The sequence below is a fragment of the Endocarpon pusillum genome (genome assembly GCF_000464535.1).
Source record: "Endocarpon pusillum Z07020 unplaced genomic scaffold scaffold1962, whole genome shotgun sequence".
NCBI classification, from domain to species: domain Eukaryota; kingdom Fungi; phylum Ascomycota; class Eurotiomycetes; order Verrucariales; family Verrucariaceae; genus Endocarpon; species Endocarpon pusillum.
Genome location: NW_006916107.1, coordinates 6869 through 31626, shown reverse-complemented (window position 1 = coordinate 31626; position 24758 = coordinate 6869). Strand labels below are relative to the sequence as shown.

General features: G+C 50.2%; 9 protein-coding genes across 9 annotated transcripts; 5 read left to right on the top strand and 4 right to left on the bottom strand.

The window, feature by feature from the left end:
- Positions 1 to 106: 106 nt before the first annotated feature.
- EPUS_06539 (uncharacterized protein) lies at positions 107 to 2089 on the top strand (the record flags this gene model as incomplete). Its single annotated transcript, XM_007803058.1, has 1 exon — positions 107 to 2089. One exon carries the CDS (start codon positions 107 to 109, stop codon positions 2087 to 2089), a length of 1983 nt encoding a protein of 660 aa, XP_007801249.1.
- Positions 2090 to 2234: 145 nt separating this feature from the next.
- EPUS_06538 (Isovaleryl-CoA dehydrogenase) lies at positions 2235 to 3509 on the bottom strand (the record flags this gene model as incomplete). The annotated part of the gene is made up of 1 exon (XM_007803057.1): positions 2235 to 3509. One exon carries the CDS (start codon positions 3507 to 3509, stop codon positions 2235 to 2237), a length of 1275 nt encoding a protein of 424 aa, XP_007801248.1.
- A 274-nt stretch (positions 3510 to 3783) lies between these two features.
- EPUS_06537 (methylcrotonoyl-CoA carboxylase) lies at positions 3784 to 5543 on the top strand (the record flags this gene model as incomplete). Its single annotated transcript, XM_007803056.1, has 2 exons — positions 3784 to 5201; positions 5252 to 5543. 2 exons carry the CDS (start codon positions 3784 to 3786, stop codon positions 5541 to 5543), a joined length of 1710 nt encoding a protein of 569 aa, XP_007801247.1.
- A 175-nt stretch (positions 5544 to 5718) lies between these two features.
- Positions 5719 to 6653, bottom strand: EPUS_06536 (uncharacterized protein; the record flags this gene model as incomplete). The annotated part of the gene is made up of 5 exons (XM_007803055.1): positions 5719 to 6268; positions 6319 to 6341; positions 6393 to 6499; positions 6552 to 6583; positions 6637 to 6653. The coding sequence occupies 5 exons, from the start codon at positions 6651 to 6653 to the stop codon at positions 5719 to 5721; spliced, it is 729 nt and encodes a 242-aa protein (XP_007801246.1).
- A 5320-nt stretch (positions 6654 to 11973) lies between these two features.
- EPUS_06535 (uncharacterized protein) lies at positions 11974 to 13353 on the top strand (the record flags this gene model as incomplete). The annotated part of the gene is made up of 1 exon (XM_007803054.1): positions 11974 to 13353. One exon carries the CDS (start codon positions 11974 to 11976, stop codon positions 13351 to 13353), a length of 1380 nt encoding a protein of 459 aa, XP_007801245.1.
- Positions 13354 to 13550: 197 nt separating this feature from the next.
- Positions 13551 to 16150, bottom strand: EPUS_06534 (uncharacterized protein; the record flags this gene model as incomplete). Its single annotated transcript, XM_007803053.1, has 3 exons — positions 13551 to 13759; positions 14100 to 16016; positions 16063 to 16150. 3 exons carry the CDS (start codon positions 16148 to 16150, stop codon positions 13551 to 13553), a joined length of 2214 nt encoding a protein of 737 aa, XP_007801244.1.
- Positions 16151 to 17328: 1178 nt separating this feature from the next.
- EPUS_06533 (uncharacterized protein) lies at positions 17329 to 19260 on the bottom strand (the record flags this gene model as incomplete). Its single annotated transcript, XM_007803052.1, has 4 exons — positions 17329 to 17664; positions 17717 to 18478; positions 18538 to 18918; positions 18982 to 19260. 4 exons carry the CDS (start codon positions 19258 to 19260, stop codon positions 17329 to 17331), a joined length of 1758 nt encoding a protein of 585 aa, XP_007801243.1.
- Positions 19261 to 20376: 1116 nt separating this feature from the next.
- On the top strand, positions 20377 to 21842 carry EPUS_06532 (uncharacterized protein; the record flags this gene model as incomplete). The annotated part of the gene is made up of 3 exons (XM_007803051.1): positions 20377 to 20655; positions 20710 to 20918; positions 20981 to 21842. The coding sequence occupies 3 exons, from the start codon at positions 20377 to 20379 to the stop codon at positions 21840 to 21842; spliced, it is 1350 nt and encodes a 449-aa protein (XP_007801242.1).
- Positions 21843 to 23660: 1818 nt separating this feature from the next.
- Positions 23661 to 24542, top strand: EPUS_06531 (uncharacterized protein; the record flags this gene model as incomplete). Its single annotated transcript, XM_007803050.1, has 5 exons — positions 23661 to 23739; positions 23793 to 24022; positions 24074 to 24091; positions 24143 to 24408; positions 24467 to 24542. The coding sequence occupies 5 exons, from the start codon at positions 23661 to 23663 to the stop codon at positions 24540 to 24542; spliced, it is 669 nt and encodes a 222-aa protein (XP_007801241.1).
- Between the last annotated feature and the right edge of the window lie 216 nt (positions 24543 to 24758).

Below are 24758 nucleotides of genomic sequence, written 5' to 3'. Positions count from 1 at the left end.
ATTATTCCATTCATCGATACTGGCGTGTGCTGCTTGGCCATCTCATCAAGTGAGTCGGGACTCTCATCAACCAAGAGGTAACGACCATGACCAATACCGATCGAACATGTCCTCATCTCAACCATTCATTACATCCTCACCGATCGTGGCAGGACCACGCAGGAAGTCCAAATTTACCTTCAAACACCTGAGTCTCCTCAGCCAGTCCTCTACATCCTGTCCTCTCCGAGTGGTGGCACATATTGACCTCGATGCCTTCTACGCGCAATGTGAGATGATCCGGCTGGGAGTTGCGGAAGATCAGCCGCTGGCCGTCCAACAATGGCAAGGACTGATCGCAGTCAATTATCCTGCTCGGTCGTTTGGACTCAATCGTTTCATCGCCATTCCGGAAGCAAAGAAGCTATGTCCGCAGTTGATCATGCAACATGTAGCTACGTGGAGGGAGGGAGATGATAAATGGGCATACAGGCCAGACAGCTCTAAGAGCATCAATACAGACAAAGTGTCCCTGGATCCATATCGCCTGCAGTCAAGGCGAATCCTGGCAATGATTAAGGAGACACTCCCTCCTGCGCCACTCCAGAAGGTAGAGAAAGCAAGCATAGATGAGGTGTTTCTTGACCTATCTGAACACGTTCACTCCATACTGCTGGAAAGGTATCCTGAGCTCGCGGGTCCTCCTCCGTATGATGATCCTTTGGAGAACCTCCCTCAACCCCCTTCAACGGTCCTAGACTGGAAAGCGGATGCTCTGGTTGACCTTGACTCCTCGCAGACAGAAGACGACGATCCTGACTGGGATGATATCGTTATGCTGATTGGCTCGGAAATCGTACGAGATGTACGCAAAGCCATTCGGGAAAAGCTAAAATATACCTGTTCAGCCGGCATCGCCAGAAACAAGATGATGGCAAAACTGGGTAGTGGTTACAAAAAGCCCAATTCGCAGACTGTCGTGCGCAATCGAGCTGTTCAGCACTTTCTTTCAGATTTCAAATTCACCAAGATCCGCAATCTGGGCGGTAAGCTCGGTGAGCAGGTGGTCTCGGCTTTTGGAACGGATCAGTTGACGGAATTACTGACGGTTTCCCTGGACCAACTAAAAGCAAAGGTAGGAGATGATACTGGTACATGGCTTTACGGGGTTATACGTGGGGAAGACACGAGCGAGATCAACCCTCGAACTCAGATCAAATCAATGCTATCCGCAAAATCTTTTCGACCAAGTATCAACTCAACCGATCAGGCTGAAAAGTGGCTGCGTATCTTCGTCGCAGATATCTATGCCCGCCTGGTTGAGGAGGGTGTGGTAGAGAACAAACGACGACCAAAAACAGTGAACCTCCATCATCGGCAAGGAGGGCAAACGAGATCGAAGCAACTCCCCATTCCATCAGGTCGAAGGATCGATGAGGGGTCGTTGTTGGATCTGGCTAAGACGCTGCTCGGGCAAGTGATAGTCGACGGTCGTGCGTGGCCTTGTGCCAATTTGTCCTTGAGTGTCGGAGGATTCGAAGATGGTGTCACTGGCAATCGAGGCATTGGCGGCTTTCTAGTTCGCGGCGACGAAGCCAAGACAGTCAACTCTGCCCAGCGTTTGCAGAATGGCCATGATTCTACTGACGAAGAATTTGGACCGCGCAAAAGGCGCAAAGTTGCAGACGACCCAAACATTCGGCGATTTTTCAGCAAGTCTGAAAGCACAGGAGAATATGAAGACTTCGATGCAGACAGCGGCTTTCAAACCCCCGAGCATAATGACGCGACAGATCCTGGACATCAGCAGTCGTCAAAACCCGAGCAAGACGATCGACCCAAAGAACAGGAGCTTCACCAACAGCAACTGGAAACGTACTTTTGTAAAGCCTGTCAAAAGTCTATTCCTAGAATCGAAGAAGCCGAGCATCAAGATTGGCATTTTGCCAAAGATCTCGAGAATGAAGATCGACATCAAACAGGTTCTGACACGATTGCTCGTCCAAACAGCCACAGTGTGGTCAGGTCGAAGCGCGGTGGCAGCGGCACAATGCGGCCAGGGCGAGGAGGAAAGCCTCAGACAGGTCAGAAGAAGCTGGCCTTTAGCTGAGCGGACCTGGTTTCTTTGTATATATTTGGAGCGTCTTGACCATTTGCATATTGGCGCCATCTGTGCTTTGCATACCATGCGGGAGCCATCTGGAAGGGACGTTGGCTGCCAGCGTGACGACCTCTCTGGCTTGACCAGTTGATTTTTACACCGCCTGCCTGGCGTATTCTTTATTGAACGCCCGACCTATGACCATTCTCCGGACCTCGCTGGTCCCGGCACCAATTTCGTACAATTTCGCATCTCTGAGAAGTCGTCCAGCCGGGATTTCGTTGACGTAGCCATTGCCACCTAACAGTTGCACCGCATCAAGGCCGCACTCGGTCGCACGCTCAGCAGCATATAGTATTGCGCCAGCACAATCTTGTGTTCGGACTTCACCCTTTTCGTCCACCATCTTCGCCGTGGTATATGTATACGCTTTTGCTGCCTGCAACTTAGTATACATGTCTGCTAGCTTTCCTTGCACCAGTTGATTGTGTGCGATGGGGGTTTCGAATTGTTTGCGGGTGTGGGTGTATGGCAGCACCAGATCGAGGCACGCTTGCATGATGCCTAAGGGACCAGCGCTGAGCACGAGCCTTTCAAGATCGAGACCCTCCATCAAAACGGTGACGCCCTTGTTCAGCTCTCCTAATACATTCTCTTTGGGCACAAAAACATCCTCGAATATCAGCTCTCCAGTGTTAGAGCCCCTCATTCCTAATTTGTCCAGTTTTCTGGCGCACGAGAAGCCCTTGGACGACTTCTCCACAATGAATGCAGTGATACCGCGTGACTGCTTTGCTGGGTCTGTTTTCGCATATACGACGATGTAATCCGCATCGGGTCCGTTTGTAATCCACATCTTCGTCCCGTTCAATACCCAACCACCATCAGCTTCTTTTGCTGTTGTCTTCATGCTCACAACATCACTCCCGGCCGAATGCTCTGACATGGCCAACGCTCCGACCTTATCTCCGGATACGAGGCCTGGCAGTATTCTTCCCTTCTGCTCCTCCGACCCGTTCAAGCACAGCTGATTCACGCATAACTGCGAGTGCGCAGCATACGAGAGTCCAATTGACCCAGACGCTCTACTAATCTCCTCAAGCACGACGCAATGCGCTTGGTAGCCCATCCCAAGGCCTCCATATTCTTCATCAGCAGTCATGCCAAGGAAGCCAGCTTCACCGAGTTTCTTCCACATTGCATTGGGGAACTCATTGTTGCGGTCTGTCGCTGCTGCAACTTCTTCGGGTATTTCCCGCCGTGTGAACTCTTGTACCCGTTCTCGCAACTCGTAGAGATCCTCCGTGGTAGGTGGCGTAAAGCCGGATGGATGTTTAGACGAAGTCGATGAGGGGCGAAGTAATTGCCTGGAAGCCAGGGAGAATCGTAGAGCCCTTGTGGCACGGGAGAGTAAACGCTGGCTCGCCATGGGCACCATTCTCTTGAGCGATTGAGTAACGATCAGGCATTCAATCATATGGGCATAACAATGTAGTCTTTGAAGGTTTCAAGACAGATGCTGGGACATATGTAATGCAACTCATCCTCGAGATGAAGTGCGGCTATTCGCGGTCCTCCGGTCTTTACCGGGAGCTTGGTCAAGCGAGGTAAACTCTTTGCACTTCTCCAACGATAGCATCGAACACCGAGTATGTGAGGGAGACCATCTCTGTTTGGCACTCTCCGGGCAGTGTTCGCTGAGCATGAATCCCGCTACCAGAGTGCTGTCTCTGCAGGTGCTCCGCAGCATACGGGCACCCCTCCAATACAAGAAGCCGCAGACATGTTGTTCCTTGGCGATTGTCCAGCGTGGAGCAGCTACCTTTACACATCCGCAGCATGCTTCTGCCATTTCTATCATACCCACGCTTGTGGACAAGTCTACGGAAGAGTACAAGGAGAATGCAAAGCGCTTGGGTGATCTTATGTCGAGATACACTGAACTGCACAAGAAACTTGCCCTTGGTGGGCCACAGAAGGCTAGAGACAAGCATGTCCAGAGAGGAAAGATGCTTGCGCGCGATCGAGTAACGGTGCTTGTTGATCCTGGAAGCCCATTTCTCGAACTGTCGCCATTGGCCGCATACGAAGTCTACGAGGAGGAGATCCCTGCCGGCGGAATCATCACCGGTGTGGGCACAGTCGAAGGCGTGCAGTGCATGATTGTAGCAAATGATGCTACGGTCAAAGGGGGCACATACTACCCGATAACGGTCAAAAAGCACCTTCGAGCACAAGAAATAGCTCAGCAGAATAGACTACCCTGCATATACTTGGTCGACTCAGGCGGTGCGAACTTGCCGAATCAAGCGAATGTATTCCCGGACCGTGAACATTTTGGAAGGATCTTCTACAATCAAGCAAGAATGAGCGGCATGGGTATACCACAAATATCCGTAGTTATGGGTCCCTGTACTGCAGGTGGAGCGTACGTGCCTGCAATGTGCGACGAATCCATCATCGTGGAGAATGAAGGTACCATCTTTCTTGCTGGGCCGCCACTGGTAAAAGCGGCGACCGGAGAAGTGGTTTCCGCTGAGGACCTCGGAGGCGGCAGACTGCATAGCTCGATATCAGGAGTCACGGACTACCTGGCTGTTGACGATGCGCATGCTCTGGTCTTAGCAAGGAGATCGATAGGAAATCTCAATTGGCCGGGTCAGGCCTCCGCCCCTAAAGTCTTTGAGGAGCCTCTGTACGATCTCGACGAACTCGGCGGAATCGTAGGAACGAACTTGCGGAAGCAGATCCCAGTTCGGGAAATCATTGCTCGTATCGTCGACGGGAGCCAGCTCGCCGAGTTCAAGAGAGACTATGGGACAACCTTGGTGACAGGCTTTGCCAGGATATGCGGTCATCAGGTCGGTATCATTGCAAACAATGGCATCTTGTTCTCTGAATCGTCACTGAAAGGGGCACATTTCATTGAGCTCTGTTGCCAACGAAATGTCCCCCTGGTTTTCCTGCAGAATATCAGTGGCTTCATGGTAGGCGCGGAGGCCGAGAAGGGAGGAATTGCCAAGAATGGAGCAAAGCTGGTTACAGCTGTAGCTTGTGCAGACGTACCTAAGTTCACAGTCGTTGTTGGCTCGAGTGCAGGTGCTGGTAACTATGGCATGTGGTGAGTCAAGACACCCCTGGTCGGGAGTGCTTACTGAGTTGTCGCTATAGTGGGCGAGCCTACTCGCCACGCTTTTTGTGGATGTGGCCAAATGCCAAAATCGGCGTCATGGGGCCCGAACAATTAACAGCTGTCATGGAGACTGTCGGCAAGACCGTCGATCCTGAACTGCGGGATCGCATTGAACACGAAAGTGACGCAGCGTTCTCATCTGCGCGGCTATGGGACGACGGCGTTATAGCACCCGCTCAGACTCGCCAAATGCTCGGGTTGGGATTGCAAGCTGCTCTTGGAGGTAGGAGAGATGAAATTGTCACAAAATTCGGTGTCTTTAGAATGTGAAAATGCTCAGCTTTCGCTTCGACATTACTATTTGGAGGAGCACTGCTCATTTTCATAGTCGACCTTAGCTGGCGCCTTTTCGACTTGCCTCATCCAACCATTAGCAGGGGTGGTAAATCGATCGCGAAGCCCTCACGCCAAACTCCATGCTTATCGCTGAAAGTGATACCAGTGTCTATCCTTTTGGGGTGTATGGAGTCATCTCTATATTCTCTGCCAATCCGAAGCGCCATGCAGAGACATCGATGTCATGTTGATCACCAAGCAAACAAACACCCGCTTTAGAGGATGACACACTTGTCTCGCCTACGGACTCGTCTTGACCGGTGGCCGCCACGGCTAGTTCGTCCGCCTCTTCCTCCAGACCCACTCTCTTGATCCCGCACCTGAGTTCTGTGCATGTCTTTGCGGATGATCTGGCGGCAGAGACGTTGGCTCGTCTACGAGCCGAGGTCTCGTAGTATGGAGCGTTCCCCCAGGCTTGCGAAATCTGGAATGCTCGAGCTCTCGAGACCACCCGATCCTCTTCCAGGTCGGACTTGTTACCAACGATGACGAGAGGAATATTCTCGTCATCTTTGATACGGATGATTTGCTCCCGCAGTTCGGCAAGCTCTTGTAAACTGCTCATGCTGGTGATAGAGAAGACGAGCAGAAAGCCCTGTCCCTGCTTCATGTACAGCTCTCGCATTGCTGTAAACTGTTCTGTGCCTGCCGTATCGAGGCTAGCAAGGTTAGTTGCCATCGTCGTGCAATTCGATTCTTCTATGCTCACATCTCGAGTATACACTGACGTCCCTAAACGCGCAGTCAGCCAGGGAGCCTATAAGTTTCAGGCTTGAAACTCACATCTACCTCTATCTGTTTTCTGTAGGAGTCCTCTATCGTAGGGTCGTAACTTTCTATCCATACGTTTTGCACAAATTGAGCCGTGAGACAGCTCTTCCCAACGCCACCTATCCACCAATTCAGCTTTCATTCATGAGTAGCATGAGTACAAGCACAAACCAGCGCCAAGAACCACGATGTGATATTCACGTCTGAGATACTAGATCAGCATCAGATTCCTTCGCGCACGAAGTGTCTCTCTTACCTGGGTTGCAAGCTCATCTTGACGGGAATCCGGGGCAATTCTTGTGAGCAAAGACGCCGTTCACCCGCACGCTCCGTTTCTTCCCGCTATTGCTGCCCCTGTAGACGTGTGCTTGGGGTTCAACTTTTGTATAATAGCTACTCAAACGCATCGAACGAGCTCCAAACCAAGCCCAGGGACAGATGTAACTCTCAGCATCTCGCAGCAATAACTGTCACCGTCACCCTGATGCAGTAGCGAAGCTGAAATATGATAGAAAATCTTCCAATGCACCAGAACCCAAGCTTCAAGCTGACCCACGGTTGAGAAGACGTAGTGGTGGGTGGTTTTGGCCCGAAAAAATATCCACCTCAGATCACAAACACATCTTTGGCATAATTGGGTTGGGGACGAATACCTGCAGAGACTACGACTACATCCGCGTCGGGTAGCCACTCCATCTTTATAGCTATACCAGCTCTGCTCTCGGCTTTCGAAGACGTTTCCACGATGCTTGCAGAAGAAAGAGCACTGGCAATGACATCGGGGGAGGTCTAAACCAATGGACTAAAAAATCAGCCAGGGCTTTTTAGATCATCCACAGCATTGGATGAGTGGTGCCGCCTGTCGGTTTAAGGTCACTTCCGAGGTAGGCCTTCTCCGTCCTACTGGTTCCACTACCAGAGTTTTACATGCTGGAGCTGACGGCCAAGCGGCCTCTCAAGATTCGCGGATTTCGAGACTTCCCGGAGCTCTGCCGCATGGACTGGAGATGCCCAGGGTGCTTGCTTGGTTCAATGATACTGGTTTCTACCCTGAATGGTTCCCGTCATCCTCGGTTATGGAAGTATCAAGCTGAATCTCAGTTGGCATTGCCATGCTCTCGGAAGCTTTCTCGAGATCTGGGCACATATTGAGGGTTGCATGCTTTAGTCTACATGCAATACCTAATAGGCAACGTCGTCCGGCTAGCGAGCAGCCTTTTCGACCGGCTTCGCTTGGGCTGAAGAGGCACTGGTAGACTACCTTGGTGGCAGCCACGAGGTTGCTAAGATCGCTTTACGTGCAGACGATGACAGCTGAGAATTGCAAAGTGGAGGCTCAGCCTTCACCTCCATGGGTTTTTTTTTCTTCTAGCATGGAACGTTTTGATTCGATCATGCAGCTGCATTTCATGATTCTAGCTTTCACGTCCACACTTCCCCGGTTCCACTACCCTGGTTAGTTGAGCGCACACCATGGAGCTCTAGCAGAATCCGGCATGAAAAATCCGCAGCCACTCGAGCTAAGGATCAGTACGATAGGCTGTTTCTATGTGGCTAAGGGGTGGCTAATCATACTCCATCGAGCATTCACCCTTTCGAAGCCATGACCATTGACAGCGTTGGGAACCTGACGCATGCTTGACCTGTCTGTGCCGGCGGAATTATCGGACATCATGTCCGTCAAGTCACATCTCGATTGAGTGAAGCAATATGGTTGCTGGTGCGCCCTCTTCCAGCATCGTATCCACCCAACTGCCATAGCTTCGTTACGAGAAGTCAATACGCATTTAAAATTCTCCTTCTGGCCTTGAAAGTCGATCCCTGGCGGCTAAGTGTGTAACTGCCGGTAGGGCTGTATCAGTAAACACATCCTAGTTGGACAGATGGCGGCGTCTAAGTTCGAAATTTACAATCATTGAGTGATATATCAAGGCTCAAAGCCTGTGCTCTTGCAGAATTATCAGACTGGCCCTATGCACGCACGACCCTCCTGCAGCCGCGAAATTTCATTAATTCAGCAGTCCTTGGTTTTCATGCCGGCGCGCTTTGCACGCGTGGATGGATAACGCTCAATCGCCGATTGATAGCATCAGGCCCTGCAATGTCAGGAATGTTGCCGCGGGATTGAAAATTTGCCGGGCCACGCAGTCACCAGAACTTTCTACGACCGGGTGCTGCCGTTGAATCTTATGCACGCCGTCTGAACTTTGAGGCAGCAGCAACTTCAACGTTTTGACCCTTGTCTCTTCGTATACCTGCGAACAAGCAAGTCGTGATCCAACAGCAGGGAATGAGAGATAGGTTTAGCGGTATAAGAGGACAAAATGCGAGGCATGCTTCAAGTCCGGCACGATATTGTGGGTCTCAGACTCTACTTCCGCGGCGGCATGAATTATCTCAAAGACGAAGTGAGCACTGGTCCGATCTCGCTCATGCGAAACAACGGGATATTGAAAACTGGTTTGTGTTGGATGGTTGGCCGAAGCCAGCTCTTTGATGTGGTCATAGCGTTGCTGAGGCTGATGTGTACCTGAGGGGTTCAATCTTGCTGGCGTTCGGCAAGAGAGCAACGCAGCGAGAGTCCGCGACATGTTTGTGACATATCGAATCACCTACGCCGCATACTGATCAGTTCCAAGTTTCCAATTGGAGATGGCATTCATCGACCACCACTACGATAATACCTTCACAATGCGCCACTCAAACCTGCTACCCATTTCGCTCGAGACCGATATCTAGGAAGGATGTGACTTACAAACCTACCATTTCTGTAGCTACTGACTCTTGATACGTCGGTCACATCCTATATGATGCTTATCCTCGTCAACCAAAATACAAGTGTCATATCTTCCAGAAGAAGATAGCAGCTAGCGCATATTCAGGAAATGAAAGCCTGGTGACTACACCAACTGGCGCACACGGCAGTCCGAAGGAGCTATGGCCTTTCCAAGATCCTGTTCCCCCAAGAAATATGCTTTGAAATCTTCAGGGCTGAAGGAAAGGGTGTCACCTATATCCAATAACCCTCGATAAAATGTCAGTGGTATCGTCAGCTGCTCGGATAGGGACTTGCCCTGGACTTTCTGCAACCGATAAGCTCAGTATGATAGCTTAGGTACAACTCGAGGCTATGACAAAGCAGGAAGCTATATATTGAGCACTTGAAAAGACATATCTCACAAACCAGGAAGAATCAGGCCAGCTTTTCCCATAGGATTTCGACTCCGAGACAGCCTCGAGCAGAGTGCGGGTTACTCCTGTTGCTCGTTGGTGGCTAAAACTTCGTGACTAGCATGGACAGAATATCTTGATGAAACAGAAACGGAGCGGGACGTCGAAGGTAAGGATACGTCTCATTTAGACCGCAGTTCGCACTCAACCATTGCGCGTTGGCCGGGCTGCCTTGAGTCGGTCCTTTCTCTATTCCGCAATCATCGGCTGGGATACCAAAAGGGGGGGGTGCCTGCAGATCTGCCACTCGTCAATGGAGTCTATTTAAGTCTCTCATTCTCTACTGCGTTTACTGAAAACATCACAAATCGAGTCAAAGCTGTCTGTATCATAGTAAGTGAGCCTACATTATCTAGAAGTCTACGAGTCTAACAGTCCGCGATACATGAAGGTTGAGCGGAAAACTCTACTCCTTCCGAGGCTACCAACGCAGCGCGAGATCCTCGTGGAGGGATCATACCTCCAACAACGATATCGATTCCATCCCCTGGAATAATCAGAGAACAATCACCGTCTCAATGCTCGGATGGACCGTGCTCAGGATTTTTGGAAGATCCGTCTTTACGGAGTTCAAACTTGACATGACCCCCTACTTCAGTTCCTCAGTGAGGACGGTGGGTGCATGCCTATCTTCTGATTTCCAGGGTAGCGACGCCGTATAATCCCATCGTCTACGAACATTAGTCAAAACCATCATCAGACCAGGAGGTTCGAAAACCAGCGAAATGCTCAACTTGTGTCCGACCGCTTCGTATCCCGGAGTTACTGCGTCTGCGCCGAGAGTGCCGGCTTTACCTGTCCAGTGTGTCATAAACCGTCCTATACTGGCTGTGGACTCCAAGTTACGAGGCTTTGACTTGCTCTGAGCATAGAGACTTGCCGAGAGGAGGATTGTCATCCTTCAGTCATGAAAGATTTACGAGGAGATTTTCAAACCCGGTTTGAGACCCAAGACGCGAATTGAAGAAGCAGATGGATATGGTCATATAGTTTGGTTATGGTTGTCAATAAGGTTTTGCTGGATATGCTAGGTATCTTCAACTACACTGAGATGGGTGATCGATCATATGGCTGAAGAGCATGGGACTGTTGTTATTGAGGAGGGGAATGTAAAAATTTACGAGGATGGGTGGTGACTTGAAGAAAAAGTGTTGAGACCAAACGGGCGTGTATATATCGAAGGTAGCTGGCATTCAGGAATCATGGCCACTATTATTTATTCACTTCAGAGCCTAATACGTGCCAGGAGCCACAACGATCGGGACAAAAAGGGCAAAAAGGGCAAAAGGAGAATCTACCGCCTTCTACCCGGTTGTAGTTTGACCTGAATAGATTCTACTTTAGTCGTATCGTTCCTACAAGTTGTTTTTGTTGTGAATTTGATTGGTCGGACTGGAGGAGAGTATTAATGCTTCCGGCCGGTAGCATGCTGAGATTCGAACTGGTGGTGTGAGTTGATCGTCCGTTTCCGTAGCTCAAACGCCTTCTACCCCGAGTGATAGTTTGATCCAATTGAGCTAAGGAGGTGGTGTTGGGAAAGTGTTCGCAGTCATAAATATAACTCTTGTTTTTTGGTTGGCTGAGCGGTGTTTGTCTACCTCCATGCTTGAAGGTCAAGGCCAACCTACTTCTACGGCCACCGTATGTTACAGCGAGTTAGCTGCTTAGTCTGCTCCACTATCTATGTCTTGAACTGTGTAGCTCCCTGCAAAATCGATCATCACGATCGTCCGATCGAGAAACCTGTACTATGTTGACATCAATTTATGAGTCGATCCATGAGCCGCTAAAGCCGAAAGAGCTGAAAAAGAAGTCCTGGCTAAGTAGAGAAAGGATTGCGGTTAGTCACAAGAGGCTTTTTCGCTGGTTAGATACACCTGCCCTTCAGCTTCAGGGCAATGTACTTCAGTTCTCGAGCCCACAACATGAGAACATCTTCCCATCGCTAGGGGCCAAGAATTCATTGCTTCCAAGGCTCTTTGCACTCCATGGGCAGAGGGCCAACTAAGTTAAACACGGTTTCTGATAGAATTTCTGTATCGGTAGCGAGTTCTGATGACTTGCTCTTGAAATTGCTGTTTTGGGGATCACGAGAAGTCTGATGGAGTGGTAAGACCCCTAACTAACTTACTACGTAGTATCCCGCCCCTGAATATATCTTGGCGTATTTGCTTAGTTTGCCCAGCTGACGCAACTGGCAGGGAAGGGTTTGAATTTCTAAGCTGCGAGATTGGTGCTGGATTGATTTGTGTACTCGAACGCCGAGGCAAAGATCTGCTCTATGAGCATTGCTTCTTCTGCGTAAATACCTTCCTGGTAGAGCTCATTGTGGAAAGAGAAAGAGAAAGAGTCCTGCATCGCAATGTCAGCCTCAAACCCATCTCAACACGCTCCGCTGGAGGAAGACGACAATGAAGAGCTTCTCAACGCGGACGATGCCGCCGAGGAGATTGCAAAGGACGATGACCACCCGATGGAAGATGAGGATGACGCCGAAGACGATCTACACGAAGAAATACAACTTCAGAACGATTCCGCCGCCCATTTCGACAGCCACACCGACAGCATTTTCTGCATAGCGCAGCATCCTCTCCGTCCCTCTCTCATTGTCACGGGTGGTGGCGATGATGTCGCATACCTCTTCGACGCTTCCATAGAGAACGATGACCCCCGACCCCTTCTCCCAACCAGCTACGAATCAGATCCGCAGCCCAAAGGGGAGCGCAAAAGCATACCGCCCCTACAAAAGCTAGACGGCCACACCGACTCAGTCAACGCCGTCGCCTTCACTCAACCCTCGGGCCAATACATCGTGACCGCAGGTCTAGACGGTAAACTCCGCGCCTGGTTCACCTCCTCTACAGCGTCTTCCTCTTCAACCCCAGAATCACCACCAAGCTACACCTTCCTCTCCGAATCCTCCGAAGTCCAGGAAATCAACTGGCTATCCCCGTGTCCCTCCCCTGCACACCCCAACACCGTCGCCTTCGGCGCCAACGATGGTTCCGTCTGGGTCTACACCGTCGACGCCGCCGACACCGCCTCCCCCCTCACCATCAATCAAGCCTACTACCTACATACCGAATCCTGCACCGCCGGAGCCTGGACGCCGGACGGCAACCTCCTCGCCACCGTGTCCGAAGACTCGAGCTTCCACGTCTACGACATCTGGGGCGAGGCAGCTGACGCTGGCATCACGAGCTCGGACAGCGGCCAAGCCATCATCAGCCTCAGCGCAACAGACCAACGCTTCGCAGTCGAAGGCGGCTTATACTGCGTGACCATCAGCCCCGGCGGAACAATTGCCGCAGTCGGCGGCGCGGGAGGAAACATCAGAATCATAGGCCTCCCACGAGTCGGGACAACCGCCTCAGCCTCAACCCCGACCACCAGAGCTGGAGGCGCAGGCGGCCCCAAAAACAAACCCAGTGCCGGTGCACGCAAGCCCGGCCCATCCACCACCACCACCACCACCCCCTCCTCCTCAAGCCCAGGCACCCTCCTCGCCTCCCTCAACTCCCAATCCGACAGCATAGAAACCCTCTCCTTCTCCTCCCCACCCTTGATCCTCCTCGCCTCCGGCAGCGTCGACGGCAGCATCGCCCTCTTCGACGTCGCGCACAGCTTCGCCCTGCGCCGCCACATCGCGGATGCGCATGACGGGTTCGCGGTCGTCAAAGTCGACTTTGTCGCGCCGCCGCCGCAGCAGCAGGGGGCGGGCAAGAGAGGGGTCATTACCTGACGAGCTGCGGCATGGATGGCGTGGTTAGGCGCTGGGATGGGAGGGGCAAGAGCACCACCACCACCCCAACGACTGCGACAGGGATGCAGGGCCGACGGCAGGGGGGAGAGCAGGCCCCGGCGCAGGCGCAGGCGCAAGGGCAGGGCTTGGTCAGGGAATGGAGGGGTCACAGGGGGGACGGAGAGGGCGGTGGTGTTTTAGGCTTCGTGCAGGGCGCGGACGATGGTGCGAGAATCGTCACCGCGGGAGATGATGGCCTGGCCTTGGTGTTTCGAGCCGAGTTTACCTGACTTACGAATTATCTTGCGCAAAGCAGCAGAAAGGCATGACGCAAATATCTTAACGTGATCGGCCGGTTTTTGCTGCTGCTGCTGCTGCTGCTGGCGGCGGGGACCCGTGGTGAAGACTATGGATATGAATCATGACCGTAAAAATGAATAGTATGTTAGATGAGCGCCACGTGTCTGAAGTGCTGGCCATGTTCACATGGTAGAGTGGGGAAAATTGGGCGTGTCAGCTAGGCATCATACGTGCAATGGCGCAGGTCTGACTGGAGAGAAGAAACGAAAGCCTAATAGATGCTGTGATCGATATTCTATTGTTCTTATTTACTCACATAGTCATACACGAATAGTAAGACATAATGCCATCTATCTTTCCTTCCCTAACACCTGCTTGCGTGAAATGCATCTATACCCATACTCATACCCCCATCAGTTCCACTTGTGAAATTATCCCTTACTTACCCTCATCCTCCACCTCCATCCCACCCGATCCTACAACACTGACACTGGGCTGACTGGTCCCAAGCCTGATTCCATGATTGCCGAACCTCGCTGCCAATGGGCCCCTCCCAGGACTGTTGCTTGCCGTTTCCCGGCTGGAGCCGGACCCTGCTCTGTCTCTTGTTTTCTTCCTTGATCGAAGGCTGTCATTCCATGGTGGCTTCCTGCTTTCGGAATCCGAGCCGGACTGCGATGTATTCGGCCTCCAGGATTCGACAGTCTGCTTTTGCATGCGTGGTGGGAGGGGTGGTGGAGCCGCAGTAGCAGTGACAGCAGTGTTAGAGGGGACAGCTGTTCCGAGAGCATCTCCTTTCTCCCTGCTGTGGCCGTGGCCGTTGCTACTACACGCAACAGCTTTCCTTGGGAGTGGATTACCGATCTCCCAGGCTGGAACGAAGGGAGAGTCTGGCCGCAGGGGCGAGTTGTTGGTGGCTGAGATGTATTGTCGCTCTCTTGCCACGCGTGCCGCACTCTTCCTGTTCTCGATCCGCGTCGGCGAATCCATTGCCCAGTCAAAATCAGAAGGACTTCGCTCGTCTTCGGAGGCACTCCAGCTTCCTGCTCTCAGCCTCGCTGTGTTTGCGTTTGCGAACGAAAGACCTGGCAGTCGTGGCATACCATTGCTGCTATTTGTGTCGTTTTGAGAGTAATACCCCAATGCGTTGAGGACGTGTGGAAAGACAAGCGTGTCGACATCTTGGGCCCAGAGAAAGTCAAGGTGTTCGAAATGCTTCACTTCGAATGCCATTGTGTGTTTGGGCAATTCGCGCAGCATGGCTTTGATATCAACGAGGGAGTCGCTACCGCCATAGACGAGTACGATAGGCGTTTTGATATTTCTGGTTGGGAATTTGGCCACTTTGTAATACCGGTCCGAGGCACCAATGCTGAAGGCGCGTGAAGAGTCATCGTCATACATTTGGAACGACTTGTTTCGAATTATCTGAAACCAATGCACCACGGATTTTGTGCTGGTGAAGCTGTAAAGATGGGGATATGCAGCGAGTTTTTGATGCGGAGTTATGTTTCGACAAGACCAGGCAAAGAGGAAGCAGAGAGCAATGTCGATCACGCGGACGAAGATGGGTGGGTAGAGTATTGACTGCCAAAAGGTGGCAGAGGAGAGTATGGATTTCCGGCCAAACGTGAGGAAAAGGACATCGGGTGAGGCTTTGACAAGGGAGTCAACGAAACCATTGCTCAGGCCAGCTGGGGACATTGCAGGTGCCAGAGCAATGAAAAGGTTGACCTTTTCATTTAGAGGAGGATGGATTGAAAGCGTGGCAAAGGCCTGAGCAGTACCCTGGCTGAAGCCAATGTAGGAGAGTGAAGGTTGAGAAGTGGTGGCGAGGATGTAATCTATGCTGTCAGGAATGTCGTGGAAGGCAAATTGATCCATTGAGAAGTTCCAGAAGTCGGCAGAGGAAGGCGAAAATCGGGTCGACTTCTTGCTGTATTTATTTCCTCGGTTGTTCCCCAACCAGACATCATAGCCATGCTCGGCCAAGACGAAGGGGAGACACCTCTCTTCTTCGGTAATGCACACCCATACCTCGCTATTCATGAGTAATCCATGGTGCAGATACACGACAGGCTTTGTTATCGATCTCTGACCAGAGTTGACCAGGTGGCCTTCCTGCTCTTCTCCCTTCTTGTAGGGCAAGCGGTGAATTCCAAGGAGGTAGCCATCCGCCGTCTGAACGACATGCTCCTCAGCACGGTAGCCAAATAAGGCACAGAGGTCGGTAAAATCCGATGCATGGGCAATAGGGCGAGATATCGAACTTCGCTCTGACCTGGCTCGAATGGAATCTTGGGAAGAGAGACGATTGAAGAGGTTCTTTGATCGATTGTAGCAGAAACGGATGATGGGTTGTGCTGACTATGGTCAGCAAAGAAAAGGCATAGGGGCATTCTTTCGTACGTAGTAGCAGTGTGATTATGCGGACAGGAACTTCGAGGAAGACAAGGAACAAAGAGCCCAGGAGAGCGAGATACTCTCGCCTGCCCATTATCGATATGGCAATCAGCAATCATTCAAGTTAAGAGGAGTCTCCGGGTAGCTCTCTCTCAAAACAATTCAACATATCTCAAGGCATGCTGGTGCTCTCCAGACTGGAAGCTTTGACCGGACTGCCACACTCCAAGAGTAACCTACCAGAAAAGACGGCCAACAACAGGCACTCTCGCCATATTCGGGGGGATGGGATTAATCAGGCTTCAGATGAAGGACCGATAACGTGAATTAACGTGAATTAACCGAACGTCATAAGCCATCAGAACTGCCCGCCGGTGCTTGAGCTTTGACAAATGTCACAATCCGTTTGTGGGTATGGATAGTAGTGGCTACCTAAAACCGAGTACCAATTGACCATTTCAGCAGCAACGTCATTTGTGGACACCAGACACGTGCAGGTGCCTGACTGCAGTGTCACATGCATCCTTACAGAGTACGCGCAGATTGCACTGCAGTTTTTTATGTCATCAATGCCAAGCCTAAGAATTGCCACCATCAAGATTTCACAAACAGCACTTCCTTCCTTCTTCTTCTTCTTCTTCTTCTTCTTCTTCCACAATATCGAACAACGCATAAAAACAACCACGTTCCTAATAAAAGCATTCCTGCGAGGTGGCCCTCCATGCGAGGACTATCCATGAAGTACGGAAATCGTCAGATGGAATGGAGAGTGAGGAAAGCGGACGATCTTGGGTGCAGTGTCAACCTTGCCGATTCTGGCAGTTGTGGTTGGAATTGCAATGATTGACCATACATGATCATGATTTTGATTGCACAAGCAGAGGCGATCATGATGGCGGGCATGGGGCTGAGAGCCCATTGCGTGCTGTCTGTTGGAGGCTATGGCTTGCTACACTGCCTGGTAGGGCGCTTATTAGGTCAATAACATCTGCTGCGAGCTGTCCAGTCCAAGCAATTGGATGCTCCCTACATGGCACCTGGTCTTGCAATGCTCAAAATTCTCGGAGAGCGTGGGCCCAAAGCAGAGGATGTAGGATTCATTGGGCATCGTGTGTTGCTAATTGCGGGTGCAAAACAAGGTCAAACTATTTAACTCTTGCGACAGATATACAGTATCTATGTATTTTAGATATACAGTATCTATGTATTTTAGATATACAGTATTTATGTATTTTAGATACACACCTGGTTCTAACCATCAGAATACCACTCTTAGAGCTTCGCGCCTTTCTGTCTCCTCGACTCTCTGTCTTTATCTCTTAATAATCTCCGCAGAATCTTGCCACTGGGACTCTTTGGTATCATGTCAATGAACTCAACTCCACCTTTGAGCCACTTATGGCGTGCCTTGGTGTTCTCGACATGCTTCTGAATATCACGCATTACCATTCGGTCGTTCTCTTCCAGACCCACCAATTGCGACTTGACCACATAAGCCTTGGGGACCTCGCCGGCTGCCTCATCTGGTGTTGCGATTACTGCACAGTCAGCCACCGCCGGATGCGTGAGCAGATGTGCTTCGAGTTCAGCGGGTGCGACTTGTAGTCCCTGGAATCATTGCAGTCAGTTTGATGATCCAAGATATGCTCAACGAACATACGTTCACTTTGATCAATTCCTTGATCCTGTCCACGATCCAGATATGTTCATGGCCCTTTGGGCTCTGCTTGACTACAGCTTCATCGCCTGTCCTCATCCATCGTCCACCTTGGCCATCCTCGACAAATGTCTCTTTGGTTGCTTGTTCATTCTTGAGATACCCCAAAACCACGCTCGGTGATTTGACCAGCAGCTCACCTGGTTGATCGTAACCAGTAACTTCTTCGCCCCCAAGTGTCACTAGCCTACATTCAATGCCACACAGTATGGAGCCGGAGCTGCCAAACCACACATCATCCGGACTTGTGGAGGAAACCACGGTGCACGTCTCCGTTAGCCCATAACCCTGTCGAATCACCCATTTGGGATATTGCTTCTGCAACAAGTGAGCCACCTCCGCCCCCAGAGGTGCTGCGCCCGTGAATATAGTTCGTACGGAGCTTAGGTTAAACCTGTCGAGAATGGGTTTGTTTTTGGCCATAGCAATCATGATAGGAGGAACGATGTAAAGTGTATTGATCTTGTAGGTGGCAATACTATTGAGATACTGTTGTATGTCGAACTTGGGTAGCACCACGACTTGGTCACCACGGTATGTGGAACAGTGACTGATGACGACAAGAGCATAGATATGTGACTGAGGGAGAAGACCTAATGCCACATCCTGGTAGTCCTTGCGTATGGAGTCTCGAGCTGGCTTATCATAGTTGTAGATCTGAAGCGTGTTGGCTATCACATTTCTGTGGGATATCATCACCCCTTTCTAGAACCAACATACAAGTTAGCCCGGGTAATCTCGTGGAAACTCTCTGGGAAGTTTACCGGTAAACCAGAAGTGCCACTCGAGTAGCAGAGGAAGGCGGTTTGTCTTGCTCCTTGCCCTGCTCCCCACTTGATCGGCTCGAGCGCTGGTAAGGATGAACCATCCTTTATCAATTGGCCCAAGGTCTTGAACTCATCGTCCGCCTTGAGTCCGCCTTGAGCTTGTTCTGGGAGCTCACATATGTATATACGTTTCTTGGGTATTCCAGCTTTTGATGCGGCATCCAGGGCCACTGGTAGTAGAGGCAGGCAGGTGAATAGTGCTGTGGCTCCACAGTCCTTCAATTGGTGCATCAGTTCCTCCACAGAGTACGCAGCATTGGCCGGAGACGAAATGCCATTCAATCTATGTATTGCCCAATTCAATGTCATAATATCAATCTAACAATACGGTTAGCATTATGTGCCTCAATTCCTTTGCTGGTATAATGCGAGTATATTCACCGTATTGAACGCAAAAACCCCCGCAACCTTGTCGAACTCCGTGCCTTGGTTAACATTCCATCCAAGCTCTTTCGCCAATCCGCGCGCCAGTGATTCTGTTCTCTGTTTCTGCTCTCCAGCTGTGTATGATTTGCCTGAGACACCGCAGGTATACGGATCGAGCGATCTATTGAAAGGGAGTCTGCCATACCGCTCGTCGAGGACAAAGTCGCAAATAGGAATAGTATCGGGAGGATCAATTGGCAGCTTAGAAGCCCACGTTGGCGGATAAAAGACCATGGTTGGATTTTTCTGGTTGATAATGTATAGTTGGAGATAAGAATGTTGTGCCAAAAGTACCGCTTTCCAAAGGGCAGATTCTATATCGCAAAACTTGGTTACTTAGTTCAGGTAAACACTTTGAACCGAGGTTATGGGTAAAAACGGGCAATCATACTGTGACCGTGCGGGGGGCATGAATCTTAACTCTACTGAGCCAAGCTCTTCGCGATTACATACCTTGTCAAGTTGCAGGTGGGGTATAATTCATAACTAAATAGTAGCGGAGGGTCTGGTCAAATACAATGGTGCATCAAACGCAACACAGTACTTAGAACTTGTCTAGATCCTTCAACTGGACTTAATTTCGGGTTAAAGAATTACAAAATCATCACTTTTAATATTGTCGAGTAGTACAATAGTAGAGAGACTATAAATATATCCGTCACTTAGGAAGGACGAAACGATCATTTCAAGATATAATTAGGAAAATTTGGATGGCTTTTGAGGTAGATGAGGACATTTAAAATCTAAACAATCCTGTTGGTTGAGAATGTTGCGTGACTGGACCCTCTTTTAGTATTTAGTTATGAACTCGTTGCCAGGCGATTTTCCCCTGAAATGCGGACAGCTGGTGGGATTTGCTTGCTCAGCCTCCACTATATCTGAAACTGGTCATTAACCTACAGTAGCCTGCACATGCCGAACATACTGCAAATGCTGAACAGCCTACAACTGATCAATAGAAACAGTATCAAGTATTGCGCTGTAGGGGACTTCGCGCCCAGTTTCAAGGCCCCCACTCCGCCAAAAGGACAGCGCTGATGGATTCCGAACCACATTTGATTGATGAATCCTTCCTGACAGGCGGGGCTTATCTTAAAGGATGCAATCAGCAAGCCTTTCAGTTTCTAATTCAGCATTTTCTCTCAAAACCACATGGCCTTCCTGTTGCCTTTTTGATAAGCGCGCGGACTGAATGGATTGATGCTCCTTTTCAGAGTGTGTGGCGATGAAGGCTTTTGAGTCTGCAAACATAAAATTTAATTTATATCAATCGCCGTGTCCATTTCTCTTGCAATCTTCTGGCCCTGGGCTTTGATCTCTACGTTGCTCTGGGATATATCTTGTTTAACAATGTTCTCTCTGATGCCTCCCACACCATCGCTTGGCCCCTCCTCACGCTCTGAGGGGCCATCGTTCGACAACCATATTCTTTTAACAGATTCGCCTGTGGAAGAGAGAGGGTTGGACCCCGAAGTCCGCAGAAATCTCGAATCTGTTAATATTCAGAGGCAGCTACAGTGGGAGAAGCATATGAAAGATGTCGACTTACAGAGAAGATACAGAAAGGTGTCTGTCCTCCTGATCCACTGGGAGAAAGAGGGCACAGACTCGTTCGATGCTCAAGCAGAGGTCTGTCTCCCGCTCTGGAACTTTGTGCTTTGGTTCTGATGTTAATAACCACAGGTGGATCGGCTCGGTCGCGTTCTTGACCAAAGATACAAATTCCGCGTCACGGAAAGAAAGCTCAACACTCAGAAGAAAGCACAGCTGCAGATCAACATGCACCTCGCAAACTGGGTCTATGAGGAAGATGAGGAGAATACCCTATTGATAATATATTATGCAGGTCATGGCACCCCTGATCGAGGCACAGGTCGCCTACTGCTTGCAAAGTAAGCATCACATTCTTGATCGACCTTTATTAGATGTCCAAGATTCTGATCGATATGCGTAGCGGGAACTCATCAGCACCAGATGAAATCTCGGACCGCTTGAACCACATTGTCTGGCAAGAAGCTGAAAATCTCATCCACACTGCCTCGCGTCCAGACATATTTCTTATATTTGACTGCTGTCATGCTGGCCGACTTTTGAATATGCGGCAGAAACCAGCATGTTCAGACCGCATATTCGAGTTCCTTGGCGCAACAGGTCCAGATGGAACGACACCGCTTCCTGGCAAAGAGTCCTTCACCTCAGCCCTAATCTGGGCACTAGAACAACTCGCAGACGAGCATGCGCGCTTCATGTCGAATGAGCTGCTAGAAAAGATATTGGAAGCACCACACTTCCACCTGCAAGGTCAGGTGCCCTGTATGAATGGGCGCGGGCCTCATTGTGTGCGCAAGCTTATCCTCGAGCCCATGGACTTGGGCGAAGAGAAGCCTAGGGCCAATGCACAAGGCAGACATGAAGAGGCCTCCGAGATTTTCAAATACTGCCTAAACCTACAATTCTTGCTCCCTGATGCGCCGAATGATGAGGATATCAAACGAATGTGCGGGAGTCTTCGGGAATTGATTCTCACAGATCGCTTTTGCGCACGCCAGATTTTATGGCAGGGGTTGTACCCTAAAGAGCATGCCAGAGCTGAGTTTCCCCGCCTGGTCCGTGAATTTGCGGCGCGATGGCAGAACAAGACACTCAAGAAAAAGCTTCGGATACTTTCACCTCATGAAACCTTTAAAGAAGAGGAAGCTCAGAGGGGTACAGCTGAAGTTCGCAGAAATGCCCTTAATGACAATGAGAAAGCGGTACCCACTAGTAGTCATTCGAACGGGGATCCGATGAGCTCGATGTACCAGATCCGCCGGTAGCTGGCTACCCTGCACGTTCTAAGAGATTGCATATAGCATGCGATTGAAGCCCTTCCCGAGCAGAATGGTTGGCAAGTTTTGGCGTGCCATATTTATCTATTTTGGTCACATACTTGCATCCACTACAGACGCTTTTCATTCACCTTCGCATGCAAGGCGGCGGATTTGGCAGTGCAAGTATCTTGTGTGATTGGTAACTGATAGTAGAGAGCAACAAGGCAGCCAGGGCTGACACCACTACACTGCTGCTGCCGCCGCCGCCTCTCGCCGGGATCGCATGGGGTCCGAAATCATGAGTCAGAGACTCTTTGCCACCTCACCTAGCATTTAAAGCTTTGCCTAGTCGCTGTTCATCTTGACCTCTCGCGGCTGGCTACAACGCTTTTGTTACGAGCTCCAAGAACGCCTTGGGCTATCGATATAATACCATCAGTGGAGAATGCAGAACCCAATGGAGGTAGAGGAAACATGGGTATGTTGAGTCGTACTCGACGTTTCGGATTCCTTCTGATCCTCCTGCACAGATCGAGGGATCACCTGAACCACCGGGACGGTCAGAAGTTTCTGACCTTGGGGCTAAAGCGGCAGCAGTAAATCGCGTTGCCGCTTGTTTACTGGCTCCCTCTTGCTGACTCGCGCCAATTCGCAGGAGAAACAAGAAAAGCTCGTGGGTGATGACGTCTTTCTTAAGGGTACACCACGAGGCACAGTCAAGTTGCATGTCGCAATGAGAGACTTAAGGACAAGAAGTGGTGGTTGCAGCTCAAATCATCAAAGGAAGATCTCCTGTACTACGATAACGGGGCTTGGTACTCGCAGAAGAAGGTGTCAATGGCCAAAAAGGGTCCCAAGCACGATATCTAAGTGAGGGTGTTGGTAGAGCTGGGTGAGCTGCATCCGCCCTTATCTTTCCTGTGTAACAATAGTAACACATGGACACATGCCTGGGGCCACCCCTCAATTCCTGTGGTGAGGCCCTGCAGCCTAATCAGCCTGGTTGCAGCTATAGCATGATCGGGCTGCAGATTTTATCGAATCCATCCCTCCATCTGTTCTTTTTACATGATTGCTCAATCATGTATGAGGAAGGCCGAAAGGCTGGGAGATTATGCCTTGCATAGGATCATTATAGATAAAGAAGGGAGTTCTTCCCAAGGTATAGCATGCTGATTTATCAGTTCCCTATCAAAATCGCATTGCTCAGTCCAAGCTTGTTAAGCTGCTAAAGGATAGTAGGAGAAAATGGTGGTAAATCACAGCTCAGAAGATATTGAAAATGGAATTGAGAGAGCAAGCACTGCCTGCACATCAACACACTCAACGGATGGTACACCAATTTCACCGAAATCAATCCCTTCGAGTCTTGTAAGACTATGGCAACGAAGCAAGCCTGCTGGTTAGATTATCACCAAACTAACCTCAACGTGTCTGCTGAATTGAGTAGCAAACCACAACGACGAAGAAGACAAACCAAAAACCCGATGGTGGTGGGAACTAAGACTCGGTCGCCGTGATAACTCAGCTGAAGAACGAGAAGATGATGAGGATGGTCGGCAACCGGTTGTGAGGCGACGTGAGCGCAAGGTCGTCGTCTACAGAAAGTACCTACTAAGTTTCGTCAGTTCAAGATTGTCCAGATGGATATCCGCGACTAGGAGCTTTCCTAGATAGTGACGAGAATTTCATGGTTTATCGCCGATTGGTTATCTGCAATCTAGGCTTCTTCTTGAGAAGCAAGAACACCTGCGGCAACTCGAAGACGAACTCGACAGATTGGACTTGGATGACGCCGAAAAAAGGCCAAGACAACTGACAACCATGGAGAACTATAATCATGAACAGCACAAACCGCGGCGCAACCTCATGCGAAGGATTGATCGTGCATTCCGTGCGTACGGTACGGGCTGTACTATGAGAATATCGTATCATAGGATTGACCCAGTTGAGCAGCATCCCTTCTTCAGGCTGCTCAGTCACTCACGCATTGTAACCGCCCGTCTTCTGGCGAGTATAAAAGCGTGGAGAACTTTGTGAACAACAGACACCCACTAGTACCAACAGAAGAGGAATTCTGCTATCGCAAAGATGACCTCATCACATTGCGTCCAGGCCGCGAACATGCGTGGCTAGACTGCTCTGTGGAGAAGTTTTTGCGGTTCTCGCGATGCCGAACCATTCAGGTATGTCAAGTCCTTGTGTGATTCGCCTGCCCGCGATTAATGCTTAGCCAGAACTTCTTTCGCTCGAAAGTAAGGATATCAGACACCAGAAAGATATTCAACCAATGATACATGTTACAGGAAACGAGGCAAAAAACCGACGGCAACGAGATGTATTACACTCACGACCGTATTGAGCGTTTTGTCGTTGCCATCATTGTGACCGTGATTCTTGCACTTCTGATTATCCCCATATATCTCCTGTACCGCCTGACCAACGGTGTGGAGTCGCCGCAGTCATATACAGTCTGCATTGGCATTCTGCTCATCTTCACGCTTTCGTTCTCGGCATGCCTGTCGCTTTTCACAAGAGCTAAGAGGCATGAGATACTTGCTGCCGCCGCTGCGTAAGCCAGCGATTGAGAAATAGCTTATGTAGAAAGAATATCCGCTAACGCTTCACAGATATTGCGCTGTTCTCGTGGTATTCTTGACAAACGTGGGCGGTAACGGTAGCAGCCGGCGCGATGTCAGCCTCTGAGGTGTTGTGAAGTTTCATTCCAGGTCCACATTGATCTACTACCTGGCAGGACATTGATTGAAGGTCTGTGCTTGGGACTTTCTCATCAGCAGAGAGCTTGGTAACGAGAGGGTAATATTCCTTCAGGACTTGAGGCCAAAATAATTTTATGGCACAACCACCAGCACCGATCATTCTGAAATCAGCAGTGTCTGGGAAGAGTATGGGTTGACGACT